This window comes from Squalius cephalus, assembly GCF_949319135.1.
Source record: "Squalius cephalus genome assembly, chromosome: 16".
Taxonomy (NCBI): Eukaryota; Metazoa; Chordata; class Actinopteri; order Cypriniformes; family Leuciscidae; genus Squalius; species Squalius cephalus.
In genome coordinates, this window is record NC_137137.1 from 13,107,395 (window position 1) to 13,129,324 (window position 21,930).

Sequence of the window (21,930 nt, forward strand, 5' to 3'; positions counted from 1 at the left end):
TAATTTTTTTACGCTGTATAAATGATGTCCTCAAACCAAGAAAATGGGTACACGAAGAAATAAATACATACATATTGCACTTTGTAATACTGACCACATGTTTTTTATTGAAAATGTTATGGCAAAGTCAAAGGCGAGTTCAGTAAACCAACAAACAAATAAAAGCAGTAGAAAAAGGCACTTGTTCAACTGCTAACTCTCTTTGGTGCGTTTGTGTTTCACATTGGAACTGTCAATCTTTAACCTCAAACAATTTTTGCACCCGTTTTCTAATTAACTAACAAACACGGTCATGGAAACGATGTATTTATTTCTCCTAAAACAGAATAAATAGGCATTGCAGGATGGGAACTTGAAGAGGAGGGGGACTGCTATCCTTTTAATGGTCTTAGCGATGGTCAGGAGTGCACACTGTGAGTAGGTCTGCCATGAAATCACTAAGTATTTTATTGTCTACAGAGGATCGGGAGGAAAAGATGTAATTTAATGACATGCAAAGGCATTTCGCTTTTCATTGTTTAAAGTTTTAAAGGCTTTTGGCAATTGTTGGTGTTTTTGCATGTGTAAAAACTTTAAAAAATAGTAATTCTAAAACTTTATTTACAGAATACAGGATTTTAAATCCCAAATTTTCCTTATGGATTTTCTATTTTCAGTGTGAACTTTTGGGTCCCACTGCACAACTTTAAAACATTTTTTTTATAAATTATAAATATTTTCTCCAATTTGTGTAATTAGGGGGGACACTTTACTTTTACATCCATTTCTCTGAATGAAAACTGAAAGAAAGGTAATTATAGATGGGTTGGACAATGTATGATACATGTTGTTAGATTGTGACCGATCGATGGGAGTATGGCATGAATCAATGAATTCACAGGTTAGGTTTTGTTTGCATTAGATGCATCACAGTGATGTAAGCAATGTAAGCACCTTCATTGTAGTTATCCACCTGTTCCTCAACTGAAACAACAGATGGCATTCCACCCCACTGCACCACGAAATATTGTAACTGTACGTACCTTACATTTGTTTGACAAAGTAAATGATATGCAGCAGGAAAAAAAAACTGAAATAGTATAAGGCTGATTGTCTTTTTAATTGTAGTGAAGTTTTTATCACACAATATTTCATGACAAATTTGTATCTTAAATGATTTTTTTTTTCTGAACTTGAATTTCAGAAATTTGATTCTCGGATAAGAAAAAAAAAAAAAAAAAAGATGACGCAGACAGATTCAGTTCAGGTCTGCAGCCATTCTGAGATGATGTTGAATTTTCTTATCATAAGCAACATTTTTGGATGAACAAACTAAAGAAGGAAAATGTGTTTCAATTTCCTAAGTATTGCACTCTGAGTCTATGGCTTGCATTTGATGGGACAAAAGACCAGATGATAGGTCTGATGGTAGGTCAGATGACATTGTCTCCATCAGACAATAAAACAAACCCCTCTAGTCATTTATTTTGGCATGTGCTGTATCTTTTAGCGTTATTTTAAAGCTATATAGCAGGATTCCATCTACAACACAAACATAATTTATCGTTATGAATGTAGAAACAGCTTCAAAATGGCATGACATTTCTGTGTCCCCCAGAAATCCTCCACTATGAAACATCATAGGATGTATCCATTTTAATTTTAAAGATGGCAGGACATCAGTCCTTTTCCTTACTCAGCGGGATAACAGATCTGAGGTGAGTTGGGTCCAGCCTAAGTGATGTTTTGGATTCTCTCACATTCAGGAGAGAGAAGGGGTGGTGATGTTCCTCAAAGGCTTTTTGGACCCTTACAGTTTTGTGGTTGAAGATCAGTGACCTCCTCCACTTCGATTCTCTCCGTAGACCCAATCCAGTGCGATGAACGTCAAGCTCATGCTCATAAAGATGAAGCCTAGAGCAGTGAAGCAGGCAGCCTGAAAAACAAAAGAACGAGAGAAGATACTTTTGATGACTAAGAACATCTGACTCTCAGTTAACCGTAATGTGTACATTAAATCAAATTCTCTTTTGATTTATTTGTACACCACATTGATTCAAAATAGGGAAAGTTTGAGACTTGCCTGAATTTTTGGTCTTGAGTTCATTGGCTCTTGCTCGGTGGAAACGATTCGGATGTAAAAAAGACCCGGGAGGATGAAGATCAAGCTTGGAGCAGAGGTTGCACCTATGAAATGAACAAAAAATAAATGAATAAAGGAAGTTTAAGCTTAAGGTGAGGTCACATTAGCAAAACTTCGGTCCAACAAGTTCCATTGACTATTGTCTCACACAGGAGTCACTTTTAAACCATTCACCTTCATAAACCTTCCATTGGTCAAGGCGGCGAATCCGCGTGACCAGCCTAAACCTGTGGCGAAATCTTCACAGAAAAATCTTTCTTCCTCACACAAAATTCACAATCGTGTGGATTCTTATTGAAATAACTGGATTTCAACCATGAAAATTCATCGAACAACAGTAAATGTGACCGCACCTTTAATTTGACCATTGACATACAATGATAGAATCCCCAGCATTCAAAATGCAGCAGTGATGACATCATTGTAACCCTGATGACATCATTGTAATATCTGAATGCTGAATTGTGATGTCTTATCTAACCATTTATAGCTGTTAACGAACAGAGCAATATTATAAATTAACATTAATTTATTTAATATATTTGTTTTTTACAAATGGATTATTCTACCCAATATTTGTGAGTGATATGTATTTTTATGCTTATTAGATTATCATGCAACTAAACTAAAGCTACAATAATGTTATTTTGCTGCATTGCACTAGTATTCTCTTTAGGTGCACATTTAAATTTTCTTTATTTACTCACCGATGATGCCGAAAATGTCACGAATGTTGGGCACAAAAATGACGAGCAGATTGACAACAAAAAGGAGACACAATGCAATAGAGATGTGACGCACCCAATGGAAGGGCTTATCAGGGAACAGAAGCTGAAGAAGTGCTCTGCGAATCTAAAAAAAAAAAGAATACGTCAAAGAAATCAAAATAATTAACACATCTGTCCTACATTAAAAAAACTCAACAAAGGGATACTCCACCCAAAATATCAAAAATGTTCTCATCTTTTACTCACCCTCATGTCGTCCCAGATTTATATGGCTTTCTTTCTTCTGATGAACAGAAACAAACATTTTTAGAAAAATAATCAATATCTGAGAGTCCATATAATGCAAGTGTATAGGAACCCCAAAGTTGACGCTTCAAAAACCACACAAAGTGAACATGACGGTAATCCATAAGACCCCAGTTGATGAATCAGTGTCTTCTGAAGTGAAAGTAAGGAACATCAACTGGGGTTGTCATGGTTTACTTTGTGTGGGTTTTAAAGATCCCGTATATGGACTCAGAGAGATGGATTATTTAAAAAAAAAAAAATCTGTTTCGGTTCATCTAAAGCAAGAAAGTCATATACATCCGAGACAGCATGATGGTGAATAAATGATGAGAGAATTTTCATTTTTGGATGGAGTATCAACTTTTGACAATATCCGACAACATAGTTTTATCTTAGAAATATAAAAGCAGGAAAGCTAGTCAGATATCACCATATAACCGCATTCAATAAAGGGTCTCATTACCGGGAAGAGCACAACGGGAACAGTCAGAGTCACGGCCACCAGCACGGCCACACGCACACACAGGATGAGCGTGTCCAGAGGATCCACCTTGCTGTAGGTGTGTAGAAGTTCTGCCTCTGTGTTTACTGAGAGAGATATTTTGAGATTAACTACTATTTTCAGACTGTGCTTAAATTACTTGCACACATGAATAGATGTAGGTTCTATTCAACAAGCTAAACCACAAATGTATTATTAAGTATGGCCTGTGATCAGATAGCATCAGTGATGCCTCACCTCTAAAGTCATATTGTTAAAACACAATAATTTCCAATGATTACATTTCCTTTTCTTTTAATAGAAGAAATGATTGTCTTTGTGGTAGTATCGTATGGATAGCAACTGAAAGGGTACATTAGGGTAAATTTTTTGGCTGGCATGCAGCATTGAACATAATTTTTATTTTAAAATCCAAAGCGCTTACAATAAAAGGTGAGGTAGCCAAAGATGGCAGTGAGCAGATACATGACAAACATCCCCAGGATGGACACGTTGGCAATGGCCTGCATGCGTCTCTTTGTGGGACTAAAAGTGTCAAAACAACAATAATAAAGGAGATTTACTTTTGACTCATGTTTCCCTTCTTGGAACAAAGAAATACAGACATATTATAATTCATATATATATGTATTTATCTATGTATATAACACACACACTACTGTTTAAAAGTTTGGGTTCAGTCAGATTCTTAATGTTTTTAAAGGAAGTCTCTTACGCTCACCAAGACATTTATTTAAATCAAAACACAGCAATATTGTGCTATATATAACTACAATTTAAAATGTGTACAATTGAACTGTTTTCTGTTGTGATATATTTTAAAATGTAATGTATTCCTGTGATGGTAAAGCTGAATTTTCAGCATCATTACTCCAGTATTCAATGTCACATGATCTTTCAGAGAGCATGTGCGTTCTTAACGTACTTGCGCAGCTCAGTGTAGATCGGCAGCACCTCAGGGTGGCATACAAAAGCGAAGGCCAAGATGGGAACCGTGTAGGCTGTCTGCAAGACAAACAGAGTAAATAAAAAATTACATAAAGCCGTGTCTGATCTCATGCAGTGAGGCAGCCTCACACATATGTCATCATACTGAAAGAACTAGTTGCGTGGTAACAGTATTTCCACTGAGCATTTCCTGTCTGTTCAGAGCTATAATGACAATAGCTTGTCGATCTGGGGTGCAGGTCATAAAGGGTTATAAATGATACTTCCTGAATAAATTCTTGCAATGATGAAGACCCTTCCTAACCTGCTGGTTGATGGTGAAGTATTTAGCTTCACATTCACCATCAAAAGATATGTTTTCAGCAGTGTGGTTGGTAAAACCATCGAAAGGACACGGGATATTGAACTTCTTGTAGATGACCTAGGAAACACAAACATAAAATAAGTTATAAATAGTTGAAAAGATAGAGTTAAACCAGAGAGGTTTTGAGTTATCTTTTGATCTTTTCTCCAAAGACCACACACAGACCACAGCATCAAGTAATCAACACTTACTGAGATCAGGAAGAAAACCATACATGTCAGAGAGAACCCACTGGTGTAGCCCAGGTACCCTGCAACAAACAACATACATTATTATTAAGGCTTGAAGATACGAAGATATATTTAAACATTAACATCATGATTTTGAAGCAATGTGTATTTTGAAAAGCGCTATACAAATTAAAGGTGCAGTAACCGATTTCTGAGAAATGCTGTTGATATTTGAAATCACCAAAACAAACACGCCCCTACCCAAAAGGATCACACCCCTATCTTGATAGCTCCACCCCCAAACTCACAAACACGCTATGCAACACGGGTACCTCCCCCCTAATGAGTGTATACGCCCCTTAATGCTGATAGGCTACAAGTGTGTTTTGGTGCTCGATCCGATCCAACAGCTTTTCTCAAATCGCTTACTGCACCTTTAATTTGGCTTGACTTGATTCTAGCAACAGTTTGTTTCGATTTGTTTTGGGTTACAAATCAGTGCTCTCAAATTAGATCTGTAGATTTCAAAACTTGAAAAAAAAAAAAAAATCTAAACCAGACAAAAAATTTTCTTTAAGACATCATAAAAATCAGTCTGGATATACTGCAGGACTCTACAGAAAAGGCCATGGACTCTTTCAAATGTGTGTGTGAGTAAAGCAGATTGTGTTTTACAAGTGAGAGGAGGAGAATATTATGAAAACTGGCAATGTGACAAGCAAATAGAAAGGATGAGAAGAGGATGAATTCACAACCAGTACAAAGCAAAATGGCTTACCAAGCTGTTTCATCAGGGCAAGTGGCAAGATGACGCAAATGGACACAATGACGATCAGATAGTTGCCATTCAGGAACCACTCACTATAAGCAAAAAAAAAATTAAAAAAAGAGAGAGAGAGAAAGAATAAGGCAGCCTACTCACCTACTGCAAGGAACGCTGCAAGGTTTATGTATTTCAACAACAGTTGGAGGATTTGGATTGCTCTGAGGTAGGAATGCAAAGTTACCTTGGATGACCCAAACATTTGATCTAATTCTTGGCTAGATTAAATTAGACTCATTAGGAGAACACGGGGAGAAACAGATTATTGTGTTTCTCACCCACTGCTGTGCTGAAGGCCAAGGAAAGCCTGAATAACCAGAGGTAATTCATACTTCACAATGAAGAGGTAGCTAGACATTGCTGAAAGAAAGACAGAGAGACACATCAGACACAGTTTGGTTGTACTGACACCCATCTAAATGGCAGATGTACATATTTTATAATTGTTAACACATAGCAATATTTAACGAAAAATTAAGGAGTTTTGCACTGCAACATTTTATACTGTAGAAGATGTGACTCTTTCCAAGTTTAGAGAGCCAAAAGCATAACAAATGTATTACATTACTGCTGGCAGGACAAAACATTTGTTAGTCTGAGAGGGAAGGTTATGTAACATAGTCCTGCTAACATTCTATGCGCAACATATTATTCCTCATGAGACTCAGGGACTGCTCCTAAATCACATCACTGTATTTTTAAAGGCTTTATAATACTTTAAAAGCCTTTATGAATATACATTTTATGGTTTTTATTCAATCCTACTAACAGAACAAATAATAGAGAGATACTATTTCAATCTAATGGATAATTATAACTTATAATCAGTATAACTGGACCGCTTAAGGAAAAAGTCAGAGAAAAGATACAGAGATAAAAAGGAGTTTGGAAATGAGATCAGAACCAAGCCAAAACTCCAACTTACCACCAATGTTGTGTAATGTTATGACAAGAGCTGCCAGTATTTTTCCCGGGTGTCCAAACGCTCGTTTACCCAGTTGTTCATAGGCACGAATACCTGTAAAGACAATATTACAGGTTAGTGATTAATGCCTGATGAACTAACGCAAATCTCATATGTAGTGGGGTCCAAAAGTCTGACACCACATTGAAAATACTGCATTTAAAATCTTATTACAACCGGGAAATAATCAAAAAGCTTTAGATTGAAAGCTTTCATTCAATCAATAATTCTTCATTGTCATTAAATTAAAAGTGTGACGTGATAAATACTGAGACATTCTGAAATTTAAATTACATTTTTTTATTTAATTGATTTTTTTTTTTAAATGTTCACTCAATAAGTTGTGCAGTGTACAGTTAATATGACTTATAATGGAAAATACTGTTTTCAGTTAGAAAATAATGCTAAACAGAAGTATTTAAGTCTTGGTGTCATGAGCAGTTGTCTCTTTTTTTACTCACCTCCATGTCATCCAATATGTTTATGCCTTTCTTTCTTCGGTCAAAAATAAATGAAGGTTTTTCAGTATGATATTCCAGGATTTTTCTCCTTATAGTGGACTCCAACGGGAACCAATGGGTTGAAGGTCCAAATTGCAGTTTCGATGTAGGACAATTTTGAAGTTGGAGGAGAAAATGAGATGGAGTTTTTCGCCCTACCCTACCTTTAGGGTAGGGCGAAAGAAAAATGTATATACTTTTTACATACCGGAAACAAGCGTGACCTTTCCAACGTGATTACGTAATGTGTGGCGCATTGCAGAGCAAGTGCAAGATGAGCATTTGTGGTTAAAAAGTATATACATTTTTCTTTTTTTAGAAAATGGCAGATTGTTTCACTGGATAAGACCCTTATTCCTCAGATGGAATTAAAACTGCATTAAAACTGCAGTTTGGACCTTCAACATGTTGGTTCCTGTTGAAGTCCACTTTATGGAGAAAAATCCTGGAATGTTTCCCTCAAAAACCTTAATTTCTTTTCGACTGAAGAAAGAAAGACATAAACATCTTGGATGACATGGGGGTGAGAAAAATGATCAGGAAATTTTAATTCTGAAGTGAACTAATCCTTTAACATGAACACGAAAACTTCTGAATTGGTCGTACCCACAACCCCTGCGCTCCTCAGCAGAAGATGGACAGAGTATGTTGATAAGACAGCAATGCAGGTCAACAAGACCCTGTTAAAAAAAAGCAGAAAACATGAAACATAAACAAGTAAATGAATGTCTGTCACATCAATACATGACACAAGAACATGAAAAAAAAGTTTTTTATCTCATGTAAATTCTCTACATACTTGAAGATGTGCATTTAAAATGAAGAAAGTAAGCAATCGAAGTATTGTATGTTCTTTAGATAATTAGTTACTGATCATACAAATGGTTAGAAATGTCATACAACTACCTACTCTGCAGACCTCCAGGGCATTGACGTTGTGTTTAGTTGTGAACCTGAGGTGCAATTTGGGATACTCACAGAAAGAGGATGATACCAGTGTTGGACATGGCATAGGACAGTCCCAGAATCCCACTACCCATGATGGCATTGCTAAGGTTGAAGACAGACATTCCAAATGATGTCTTTCCTTCAAACTAGCAGAAAAAAAGACACAGAGACAATAAGAGGGAAAGCAAGTGGCAAAAGAGACCATGGAAATAACTGATGAAAATAGTTGAATGGTTGGATGCTTTATTAATATGAGCTGAATGGAATGGGATTTTTATTTCTGCACTCACATCTGTAAACTGAGGGGGTTTTCCTCCATCACTCTTGTGTGGTAAAAACTCCTCTCGTTCAGGTGACTCTCTAAAACAAATAGACAAATGTAACATTTTAGAAATGCAACAATTACCAGATACTTAATTGTGACGCATCAAAATTAACAAGTCAAATGAACTGTGTAAGCTGTAAACCCGAATAAGTTAGCAGAACTCAAAAAATGTAAGGCAATCGATTGCCTCAATTTTTTTACGTTTTGAAATTCAAAGTTTAAGTAAGCAGAACTGGCAGATTTTAAGTTTGTACTTAAACATTTCAAGTTAAGAACAATTAAAATCAGAGTACACTATTTCATACATTTAACTTAATACCTTCATGTAATCTCAATGTGAACACTTTCATTAAAATTAACTTATAGTTTTAACAAGATAGTTTGCTAACATACTATTATGTTATCATGCTAACAATAGTATGTTATACAGCACTTGCTGCATGAGTAAAACAATATAAAGATTTTATTTGCTCCCTAATCAAGCCGCATGCACCACTTGTCACCATGATGGTAAATATCCTAAAACCAACATTAACAGAAATTCTTCTAAATTAGCATAACAAAACATTAATCAATACTCAATCTCCCACTTAACATTAATCTTGCACAAAAATAAAACCCATTATATTACACTTAATTTTAGCATTTACTCTCCCATTTAAGTGCCATCGGCAAAGCATGCTGGGAAATAGACATCTCAGCCGTTTCAGTTAAACTTAAGTTTGTTTAAATTAAAATAAATCATTTCATAAAACTCAAAACAATGAAAAAGTTCAGTTTACTTAAAATATATCAGTTCTGTGAACTTGAAAGAAAAAGAAAGTGCTAAATACTCATAAAAGTTAATTTGACTGAACTAATTAGTTTAATTTAAGTTTGTCCTACTCAAACCAATTCATTATTTTGAGCGTTAGGGTTTACAGTAGCAAAGCCGCATGGGGCTCAGGTTAATAAAATTAAGTTTTATGCCTTTTGCCTTACAAGACAGCCATTAAAATGACACAAAGAGATGCACCTGATAACTAAATAACCCAGGCCAAGTTTATCATAGTGTTTACATGTAATAATAAAATATGTCAAGGATGATATCATTGATTATATTGTTGTTTAACAGTTAACACTGATTTGTTCAACCTGTATGGAATGCATTAATGTGACCATAAATCCAAGGTTATTTTTGTGTGCTAATGAGGTGAAGGCTATGTTGTGATGTGCTGCTAAATTTCTCACTCCCTGGAAAAAAAAATATTTCAGCGATGTTGCAATGCTCACATTTTCCATTTAGGTTCATTTTAAGTTCACCCAAATATTCACTTAAAAATAAATGTAACTTTGCTTTTGACTGTGGTGTTTTTCTAGAGATGGTGAAGCAACTGACTAGTGTGTTTGCTTTGCTTTTAGCATGCATCTGCAAGGCAACAGAAAATAGACACAGTGACAGATTTAGAGACAAGAGTATAATTCTGTTTTAGAAGCCAAATCACTACTAATAAATGACACGTACCCTTCCTCGAGATGTTGAAAGTCACGGTGGTGACCGTTTGTTAGTTTCTGAAGTTCCATGATGTATAGTTTCTTTCTTTTTCTCTTTTGAGCAGCACTTGTGAAGTGAGGAGTGAAGGGTTTTCTCTAAAGTAGATCTGCAAGAAAAAAAATGTATATCTCATATAAGGCATCTGAAGCAGCAATATTTTTTATCTTACTGACCCCAAACTATTGAACAGTAATAGTACACTGTTATGATAACAACAAAGAATGCTGCATCATTTACACAGAACCAAAGCACACAATCAAAACAGTCTCTTAGCTGGTTGTACAGATGTCTATTCTAGCCGATATTGCACAACATTTACAACGACTTTGAAGCAACCACAGAGCTACTTTAGAGCAGCCACCTGAAGACTGTTATATGCCCTCTTTGACTCCGTCTTCACATCCTGTCTTTTGTTTAGACTCTTAATCCATAATATTCCTGAAAGTTATACTATGAGAAACTGTGAGAACTGTCAAGATGTAGCTGAAGGTCCAGGAAACATGAGGTCCATGTGTCCATTTCTCACCACCTCTATTGTGACTGGTTCTAGAGGGACTCATGTTTCAAGAAGAAAAAATAGAGCCCAAGAGAGCACAAGAGTGCCAGGAATTCTGTAATTCTAGGTTTATTTTGGATTGCCTTTTCAACTGCATGTGTAAATGATCATTTATAAAGAAACAGCTTCTGAGAGAGCACATTTTTTAAGAACTGATGTGGCAAAACTACACTTCTGGGCAAACTATTGTTCTGGTACAACATGCCGTTCTCTGTGTGCGTAAATTCATTGATGAACGAAGAGCTCTGGAATTAATGTTTGACTTAAAAAACTTGTGCGCTCTTTTTTACGTAAAACGTTTGCGTTTACGTTTGTTACGTCATTACGTAACTACAGCCATTGTGTACATCGAAACTCTGGAAGATTAGTATACTTTTTGTTTATGACACTCATCCCAAATTCCAATCTTTACTGACTGACAACAGTGGCTGGAACTGCCTCTGGAGAGACGCTACCTTTGGCATTCTGTCTTTTAGCAACTTTTAGAAAGGGTGGGAATGAGTGTTACTTTAGTATCATTGATTTTTTATAAATTTTCCATTATTATGACAGACATCAGTCGGGCCATCATGTTATACATTAATTCAGTAGAGGCTTGCAGACTACTGATGGTTCAGATGTTGAAATCAGTGGGATCTATTCCATATGGCAGGAATAATGGTCACATACTCACAAAAATAACAGCATGTGACTCAAACAGCTCTACTGAGAATGTTTCTTGCCGTGTGTATGCGAATTATCGCACAGTGTCTCAAATGTGTAAATGTGTAAATGGAAAAATCTCTCTCCAATGCCAGGGTGAATCTATCAAAAATATGTAAACAAATATGAGATCAGTCTGTTTATGAGACCCTGTGAAATGCTGTGGGAAGAAGCAACAAGGTGAATTGCTGTTGGATATGAAATTCACAGTCACATTCAGCCCACAAGTTTGAATACGTGGCTCAAGCTTCGGAGGTTTGGAAGTTTTCCAGCAGCTCCTGCCAGCTGTGGTTCCTGAACTGCTTTCCGAACACAACCTTGTACACTCAAAAAATTGATAAGATTTGTTGTACATACATACTGCCAGGCAGCACATGGCGATTCACGCCTTGGTCTTTTACTCACACACAGCAAAGAATGTTTAAATTCTGATGTTAATGTTTAAGGGCTGATTTTAAAAAAATAAAATATGCTACTAGAGAAACTCTGGAGTAACTGAGATTTTAGGAGATGTTATGAAATTAGAATATTATGAATATACAAAAAATAAATATGACTTTACATCATTCAAAATTAAATAAGAATAAATTATAACTCTGAAAATTATTTTATTTTTATTTTATAAGGCAATTAGCATACACAACCGAGAGAATATAAAAGCGACACAACTCTTCTAAAAGTGACTCTTATTAGCCTCATCTGACTACTGGATTGACAATATATATTGTTTCCATGATTTAGCATTCAGTTGCCAGCCTGAGATGTTGACCTTTTGTACTGTGGCCTGGCAGAATTCCACACTGTACGGTAAAAGTCATTAAAGTGTCTGACCCATCAGGCTGAATGGTAATTCTGGTAATTTTGTTATAAGTATCTGAAGGCTGGAGTGCAGAATTGCACACTCTTAATGTTGATGTATGCCTGTAGGCACAAAATTAAACAATAATAAAGCCTTGTGGAAGCGTCTTGTAGAAAGCATTTCCTCATAAGCTCATAATCATTATTTCTTGTTTAAACTCACTATACTAAAAGACTTACATGTTTTTTTCATACTAGTCATTAATTAAATAAAGAATAAATTGTACAGTACTGAATAACTTTAACATAAGTTTAAAAGCCTGAGCACTTATATGAATAAAGGCATCAACAATTTATCTGTAATCCAAATCCTGATAATTCGACAGAAATTTTAGTGATAAATAATGTTCAATGTAAATGTACAATTAAAGTACATCATAAACAATCACTGTTGTTATTGTTAGTAAAACATTTCAAAACTGTTTTCATACATTAAAATAAAGCTATAAATAAAATATTAGATGAATAACCTAAATGGAAAATATTTATTGTTGCATTAAGTTTTAATATATAAAATAAATTAAAGCTAAAATAAAAATCTTTAACTAAAAATAAAATGAAATCTGAAAATATAAAAATAAGAGCTAATTCAAAATATTCATAAATATAGACCTTATGCGCCAGAGAAACGAGGGCGCCGCCATCTAATATTGTCTTTGAACTTCCGTTTTTGCGGTCGCTCTGTTATATTTCTATGGCATTGCTGTCCAGGAGTAATTAGCTTTTGAAGTGGATTTACTTAATGTAACGTTAACGAAAGTTATCATGAGGATTGTAATGTTTAAAGCAGATGTCTTAACAAATGCCAGTAGACCGGGAAGATTTTAAAACGAGCCGTTCATTCATAAATACTCAAGATCGCTGTGAAAATACAGACCGGAAGTCAAAAGACAACGAGCGCAGCGCTGAAAAGGGGCGGGGCTACATAAGGTCTATAGTCTATAAATAATACTTAACAAAATATGCAGTTTTCAAATATAGCATTGGTGACGTAGCTTGATCTTCTGATTCTATATAAAACAACAATTTAAGGTTCAATTAGTTCACATTATTAATACATTATGAACTACTGCCCCGCCCAGCCCATTGTTGAGGTTGACCTCACTTTACCTTATGTCACAAAACAAATTTTTCTTCCTTGACATTTGATTGAATATAATTAGGGGTGTAACGGTACACGTATGCGTCCCGTGAATTTTCGTGCGTCTTATTATAGATATTTCCCTGCGGTGTGGCCTCTCATTTACACGAAAACCCAGTTTTTATTACAGAAAACTATTATTTCTAAAAACTCCGGCCAAAGTGGAGATTTCTGATAACGGCGGTTATGTGTTGCCGTGTCAACTGGGAGAAACAGGGTTTCAGGTTCTCAAACGTCACATTATGCGCCTGAAAATGCTTTACGTCATGTGAGCGCCCTATGTTTACAGTTCTGATTGGCTTGCATGGCTTTATCCTTCTCCCTACACTGCTGCCCATAGTTTTGGCATAGTTATGGCGCTTGACGGCGTATTTATGCGGGTTGATGTAAATGACAACTTTTTTGAAAAGGATGTTGTGTGCACAATGTTATTATTGAAAATGGAGGGGGGGAAATATTCGTTTCTCTAAATACCCGGCTGTGTAAATGTGGCCTTATGTGTACACAATGAATACAGCGTTGTAACCTAACCACCATTAACCACCACCAATAATCGCAATAAGCTCTGCGTTTTGCTTTCGATAAGAAACAAAATGTAATCTAACAAATTCTGTTAATTATTAAAAATATCACGAAATTAAAACAATAAATGCTTTTTTGAAGCTCTTTGGCATGACAGATCACTGCCCAGATATGCAGGCCTCATCTGGGAATCTCAGTTCTGGGAGCGGCAAAGGTCATATGGGCCGTGTCTGGCCCACACACATCAAGCCGGTTTTAGTGTGAGTTGTGACTTGCTGTGTATGGCCCAAATGTGGCCCACATGACCTTTGCCACTGCCAGAACAGGGCCATTTGTGCCATAGTTGGCCCAGTTGAGGCCCGTATGTATGCTTGCCAGCCACACTCGCATGTGGGAGATGTGGGTGCATAGGTGCCTCAGTTCAAGCAGCACTGCCAAGCGCGAGTGAACGCGATCATCACCAGTTACAGAATAAACATGAATGAACATCTGAAGGTTTGTTAAAAGACACAGTACTTACTGAAACGTATCATATCTTGTGTAATCGCTCAATCAGTGTTTCAACAGTGGAAAGACGTCAATAAAACAGCTTGTAAACAATGTCATGTAACATTATTTACCTCAGGCAAGTCATTCAGTGTCCACAGCTTGTTAGTTCGCTAGAGAAATGAAACTCTTTCGCTAAATATATGCACAATATTAGCCTATATATTATATTTTACTTAACCTCTTAATGTCTTAATTATTTAATGTTTAAAATATCTGTCATTAAATTGACAGAAACTGTGTAAATGATTAGTTAGTAAATATATATATAGTAAAGTGTTACCAATAGCACAAACCAATTTAACCAAAGAGTATTGCATGAGTTTTATAACCAATATGTCATGTTACATTGCTGGTGGCATGAGTCATTGGAGTCATGTGTATACTATAGGTTGAAACCAACTGGACAACATTCCAGAAGGGAAGCGTTTGTTAACGTGCTCAGCTTTACTCTTAAAACAGTACACAACTCATCACTTCTCAATGGTTTCATCAACCAGCAACTTGAACATTTCTACATAGCAAAGTTTTTATAAATGAACACCAAAAACCTTTTCATGGAAAAATCCCCTATAAATTACATTTGTCAGCTGCAAAACGTCACACTTGTGTATTCGCCAAGAATTTCACCCTGAAGGCAGCTTGCCTACAGACAAGAGGAGAAAGAGAACTTCTCTGCAACAAGACCACCTCGTATGTATCCAACACCACTCCCAATAACTGCCTGATCAAGTGTGAAATATACTAGTGTGACCAGATTGACTTGTTACCTGGGGCAGCTTATCTCAATGCAGCACTAGATGACTGTTTGTAATGCTTCTATGGATCTGATTTTAAATGCAAAATTTTACTTGGCCCAGACAACCTTTCCACTAAACTGTCAGAGAGTCACTGAGTTATTTGTTTAAACAACTTAGCACTCAGTTAAAACATGCAGGGTGGGTAGTAGGGACATTGAGGGGCTGGGAAAAAGAGAAAAAAATAGAAAGAGGTGGGGGAAGGTAGCAAAGAGCGCTGTGACATTGAATAACTTTTAACCCTTTACTCCTACGAATAGTAAAATAAAACACTGTTCTCAGCTTTCAGACTGGGGAAAACAAAAACACAACATTTAACCATATAATCATGCACAAATAGGTTAGTTAGTCAAATGGCTTATCAACTTGATTCATCCAATTATAGCAGTATTTTTGGTGAAAATTCAACTTAGCAGAAGCTAACCAAATTAGGCAGATGCCTACATGGTTGGTGAACATGACATGACCCTTATCCGAAACATGGTAAAAGAACAAGGCAAATGAAAATACTATGCATACTGAATTAAAAGTGAACATACTATGCATACTGCACAATATGTACAATTTTTGGATTAAAATATCCAAAAAGAACAATGTTATATTTTGTTGACTTGTGTATTCCAAATGTTTCCAACAATGTTGAAATCCAGAGAAATTAGCTATTAATGACGTCATATCTGCGCTACCCTCTACTTTTTTGAACGCACAGAGTCACTTTAGCATAACTTTCAACACACTCAAATGTATTTTTAGGACGATTGATTTGACCAAGTAAAACAGCGCTGCGTTATCCCACAACTTTAATTTGTCAAATAAAGTGACAACTATAATTCAGCACTTGTGGCTATTTCATTAGAATGAAATAAAATAATGTGAATTTAAGTGATCAAACATAACAGGCGAACGTTAAACGTAACTGTAAACGTAAAATAAACAAACAACAAAACACAAGGAGCGGCAGGAACCTGCCTCATACCACAGTAACATTAATAAAACTTTAATACATTAACTCATCCATGAAAACAATCCTGTCCATCGGCTGTGGAGGTGAAGATTCCACGTGATTCCATGCTCATACACGGCGTCATCAATCTATGCTTTTGCTATTGTTTTGAATAAGTGACCTCTAGCTGCGAAAACTTACATACTGTGCCTTTAATTAAATGTGCTTTGTGAAGTGAAATGTTAATCATCGAAACATCAACATTTTAATTTACTTTAGAAACTATGCAGGTCATGATACAATGAAATATTTATATTTCAAATAAATGCTGTTCTTTTGAACTCTCTATTTATCAAAGAATCCTAAAAACTTTTCCACAAAAATATTCAGCAGCACAACCGTTTTCAACATTGATAATAAGAAATGTAACTTGAGCACCAAATCAGCATGTTAGAATGATTTCTGAAAGATCATGTGACACAAGGATCAGCAACTTTGCCATCACATGAATTGCATTTTGAAATATACTCAAACAGTTATTTTAAATTGTAATAATATTTGTATTGTATTTTTTATCAAATAAATGCAGCCTTAGTGAGTGTAAAAGAGACTTTAAAAAAATAAATCAATCTTGTGACCCCAAACTTTTGAACGGTAGTGAATTCAGGTTGATTGGGACACTTTACCAAGTCATCTCAATGGCAAAAAGTGTCCCATTGGCGCTGAATTCACCACTAGTGTATTTTATTTGAAAATAATGTAAATATTATATTGTAAATAGAAATATTTTATTTTATATTTAATATAAAATTGTTTTTATTTTATTTTCATTCATTTTATTATAATTATATAATATAATTTTTTTTTTTAACTTGTATGATACTACGTTGGTACTACATTGTAATACCCACTCTAATCCGGATCTTAACCAAAACCAACTGAGAAGCACTTAATAAAAAACTGTGATCAAATACCTTTAAATCACATTTATTATGTTGCAAAAATAGTTTGTGGACAAGATTTGGCAGGTTAGCATATCCAAACGTCTGTACTATCTTTAGCCACTTACCATCAGAGCTTGACCATCTCTCCACCCATTCCACTCGCATTCCTTCATCCATTTCCTGTCGTTCCACTCTCATTCTCTATAGACCCTCTGCCCGTATGTCAACATCTCACACTATTGCTATCCATTTTAAGGCCTTGGCTAGAGGTGTATTACAGTGCTCAAATGCTCTTTTTATGGCAGACACATCAGTGTAGTCTACTTGCCCTTGCTTGAATTTCCAGAGTATTTCCCATGAGATAATATGATCCCTTCAGCTCAGGGGCCAATGTGTGCCAAAATTCAGGCTCAAATGAACTCGTAGTAAATTTTATATATAATACCACTAACAGAACGTGTTTTCCACATCAGTATGAATTAACTTTTAAACCCTAAAGACTCAAACAGTGGAAGTTAAAGTAAAAGACCAGGTCTGGTCATTGTTGCAGACCACACAATGCACTCGCTGATCTCTCCGCATGCTCATTTCCACGCCTGTGGCCATGTATATTCAATATGTCCAGGACATCCGTTTAAAAGAGCTACGGAAACCACTTGAGGTTTATCAATTTTGTGGGTCACAACATCAGTGTGTACATTGTGCCTTTAAAACTCCTCTAAAAAAAATTAGACACATTCCTTTTCATTTTCCACCTGATAAATGATTTCCTCTACTTTTCCTTTCAGATAACAGTGGTATGTCGACATATATTGTGGGATTATTCATCTGTGATGTTTTTTTCTCACTCTAGCCAAAGAACTTTACGTGCTTCAAAGATTAAAATACAACAGGAAGTGCTTCACCTAAAGTCAACAGCTAAAATTGCTTTAAAAAAAATTATATTGTTAGGTCACGCTCTCACCAGCACAAACTTCACAAAATTAAACTGTTGTTCTTTCTGGTAAATTTCTTTCACAAAAAAAAAAAAAAATCAATTCAATTCAATTTTAGAATTAATAAACATTTAAGCTAAAGTTAACATGTTAAAATTATTTTATATGCAGATACTATAAAAAAGCCATTTGAAGACTGAAAAGTTTAACCACTAAGGTCACATGCTATCAATACATTGCTCTGTTTGAGCATCCTGACCAACCCGACATATCAACATTAGCACAACAAATGGCATGAGTTTAGGGCAGGACTATCTGCTTGGCTGGCCAATGGCGGATAAGGAAATTACATTGAAACTTGTTTTTAAAAAGTTGCTGCATCTAAAATCACATAGTTTTGGAGTATGTGCTGAATTTGCTGAGGAATACACTTCTCAATCATTGGTAAAGTACTTCTTATGGTAGGCACTGGCAGTTGTGTAGTATAAAAACATTACCATGCATCTAAAATGGCCATTGTCATCCATTGTCCTCTGACTGCTACATACTATAATAACCACAAAAATAATGCACTTGGGAGTTAACAAGTATAATTTAACCATGAAGAACCACGTTCTTGTTATCTATCAATTGCACTTGAGAAGAGTGGCTCACAGTTACAGTTCCCATGGCCTCATTTGGGATTACAATTTTGGGATGCAAAATTCACAGTCCCAGCAGGTGAACATCCAGGTATTGTGTAACTATACTGTTTTATGAATACTACTTGGAAAACCTAGTCATTTGACACATTGCTTTTCGCAAACTATACAGTAGGAAAGCAAAGCGTATTCTGATTAATGATGCTAATGTCAAAACAATTACAAATTTCTACAAACTTCGTAGAGTTTTCAAAGATCTTTCTTTGAAAAGTTTGCAAATATCCCAGAGGCTAGTAAATAACTAAACTGACATTACAAAGTTAAATGTCATTTGATGTCTCTTTGCCCAAATACATGACCTAGTTGCTTTTTAAATGCCTTTACTAAATCAATCCATTAGGGTGTACCCTTACACGTTGCGCAACAATTTTTGGATGTTTGGATATTTTGAGGTCTTCATAGTCCCAATTTAGTCTCAGATTACTTAAATGTATCACTGAATAGAATTATGTATAATCACTTTCACCTAGCAACATCTAGAAGAATTTGTGGAACATTGAAGAACTAAGAGAATGTGAACAATGCATGATATACTGACATTTAACCTATATGTTCATCAAGATTATTTTCTTACATTGTCATGGTTCAGCTTAAAAGAAACATCCCATGCATCCAATCTATTCTAAACAGAAAAACTTACAAAGAAAGAGTGACTTGTTTGTTTTTTGCAGATATGTTGGGTGGGTGCACACTGCTCTCAGTCAACAGAAAACATTTTAAAGACATGTGAATATGTTCATATGACCTATATTTCGAATCATTTATGTCTAGTCCATCCAAATCAACAAGCAGCCTTTTAAATCTGGCTTGAGGTATTAGTCCTGCGATCGGATATATGACACCTGCATAACGTCATGTACAGTGTGCACAGAAAAGATTTTCCTTTGCAACTCACACACGCTATTATCTTCAGTCATGTTTAGCCATATTCTTTACCACACTGTAGGGTGATTGAGGGTAACAACAAATCTTAAAACTGTCTAACTAGACAATTTTTCTTAATTGTTATAAATAAGCCCTTTAAAAGTCCAATTATTTGCAATCAAAGAGCAAATTGTATGACGGTAAAAGAGCTAGTTATAGAACACAATGAAAGCTATAATTTTGTTAACAAAACTCTCCTAAGCCATTAAGCCTTTCCTGTCAACTGCAGTCTGCTTTTATAGCCCATGTGCTCAGGCAATACAACAGATACTCAGAAGAAAAAAAGACTCTCTCACCCTTTTAAATTGCAGTTGATGTTTTCTCAAAGGCAGAGCTTTTCTTGGTTGAGGTGTTGCTTTTTATCCCAGTTGTTAAAAGGTTTAAGCCCAATAGAGAAAGAGAGAGAGAGAGAGAGAGAGAGAGAGAGGACAGTGTGGTTCCACTGAAGGGAGTAAGGCAGGAGGCAAGGGTGGGAAGCACATGGAGGAAAAAACCCTGAAAGGGAGGGAGCTTCTCAATGCGTCTCAAGTTACTTGTGATGTCATGAACAACTAAAGTCACTGTTGAACTCTGTTAATGCAGGCAACAGCATTCCATTCAATGGCTCTTTCACCCTTTGACATCTGTTTGTCTCTTATTCAGCACATTGATGAAATGTCCTCTCCAAAAGAAGCTCCATATTTTGAGCTGAAAAAGACAAAACTTAATGCTGCCTTCACATGCTATTGGAATTATCGTAAATACTAGTTTCCTAGTTAAAAAAATTGAACATGAACACCTTAAGTCAAAATTTGAATGCGATGAGCTTGTAATCACGACTTCAGAAGCTGGAAGTAGGAAATTTCCGATAGCATGTGAATTGGCCGCATAAAATAAGACAGGTAAATAAAGTTAGGTTTAATCAAATTGTAAGTGAACGATTGTCTTCTCTTTACTTCCCCTGTCTATATCCTATCCTCTTTTTCACACTCTTATATAATTTCTTCTCCCCCTTGTCTTACTAAATGTAGCCTACAGTTCACCCCAAATTGAAAATTCTGTCATTATTTACTCAACCTCATGTAGTTCCAAATTTGTATGACTTTCTTTCTACCTGGGAACACAAAAGGAAAAGTTTAGCAGAATCTCTGGAGAAGACAAAAAAAGAACCAAAAAAACATAATAAAAGTCCATCTGACTTTTAAAGCAACACTAAGGAACTTTTCCTCTTCGGTCGCCCTACAGGTTGGAAGCGGAATTGTCCATTACCGCTGTCGTAAATAATTTCGCCGCCTGCAGCCTACCGTCGCACTCACGCTCGCTGTTTATCCAGCACCGGCTTTGAATGAACGATGTCCACAGACAAGGAAGAGTATGTTGCATGATTTCATAAAGCATTGCTACATCAGAAACGAAGAAAAACTAAATAATGAAGTCAAATTTGTAGTTTTCTTATGTCTCAATTGAACTACAGAAACGCGACCCGGTTTGGCAAACTTGCATAGCGCGGTTATAGCAGATATAGGGCTGCAAAGCGAATCCAGAAGTGCCTTTCACCCTGTTACGACTTGATGAACCACTGAAACCATTTTGGAAACATTATTTTAAGGTAAAAAATGTTACTTAGTGTTGCTTTAATGGCAATGCAGCAAAATTTAAGATTGTATTAGCTGAAACAGTAACTCTCAAATTGCATTTGCATATGCACATTTTCAAATATGCTGTGAATGCATTGTTTCGAATATGCATGGGTTCTTATGTCACATGACTAATCGCCATACATCATGTTTCAATATGCATGCAAATGAAATTTGAGGACTGTGGCCTAGAGGCAAGATTTTAAGTAAATAAAAATACTCACATTTTGATAGTGGGCACACAAAACTATCATTGGGCTTCAGAATGTTATTTAAAGCTTTTTCATCGGGAATAATGTCAGACTTTCTTCATTGTCTTTTGTGTGTGTGTTTTCTTTTGCAAATCAAAATAGATTACTTGTTCCTCTTTAGGTCAAAAAGATGGACCATATGAATGGAAACAATTCAGTATATAGGCTAAAAGGAAATGGATACTGTAAATTATTTTGCTGTTGCCTAATATATCATAGATTTCAATAACCTGTTGTATATTGAAAAAGATTTTAAGGAGGGAAAAAAACAAAATGCT

The 21,930-nt window shown here is 35.7% G+C and overlaps 1 protein-coding gene across 1 annotated transcript; it reads right to left on the reverse strand.

Moving 5' to 3' along the window:
• Positions 1 to 465: 465 nt before the first annotated feature.
• On the reverse strand, positions 466 to 20,250 carry slc38a5b (solute carrier family 38 member 5b). The gene is made up of 16 exons (XM_079897097.1): positions 20,082 to 20,250; positions 10,187 to 10,322; positions 8,648 to 8,717; positions 8,388 to 8,503; positions 8,016 to 8,089; positions 6,871 to 6,963; positions 6,224 to 6,305; positions 5,901 to 5,983; positions 5,144 to 5,202; positions 4,893 to 5,009; positions 4,566 to 4,645; positions 4,065 to 4,165; positions 3,602 to 3,726; positions 2,830 to 2,974; positions 2,063 to 2,166; positions 466 to 1,915 (listed from the first exon to the last, which is right to left on the reverse strand). Exons 2-16 carry the CDS (start codon positions 10,243 to 10,245, stop codon positions 1,811 to 1,813), a joined length of 1,413 nt encoding a protein of 470 aa, XP_079753223.1. The 5' UTR covers positions 10,246 to 10,322; positions 20,082 to 20,250; the 3' UTR covers positions 466 to 1,810.
• Positions 20,251 to 21,930: the final 1,680 nt, after the last annotated feature.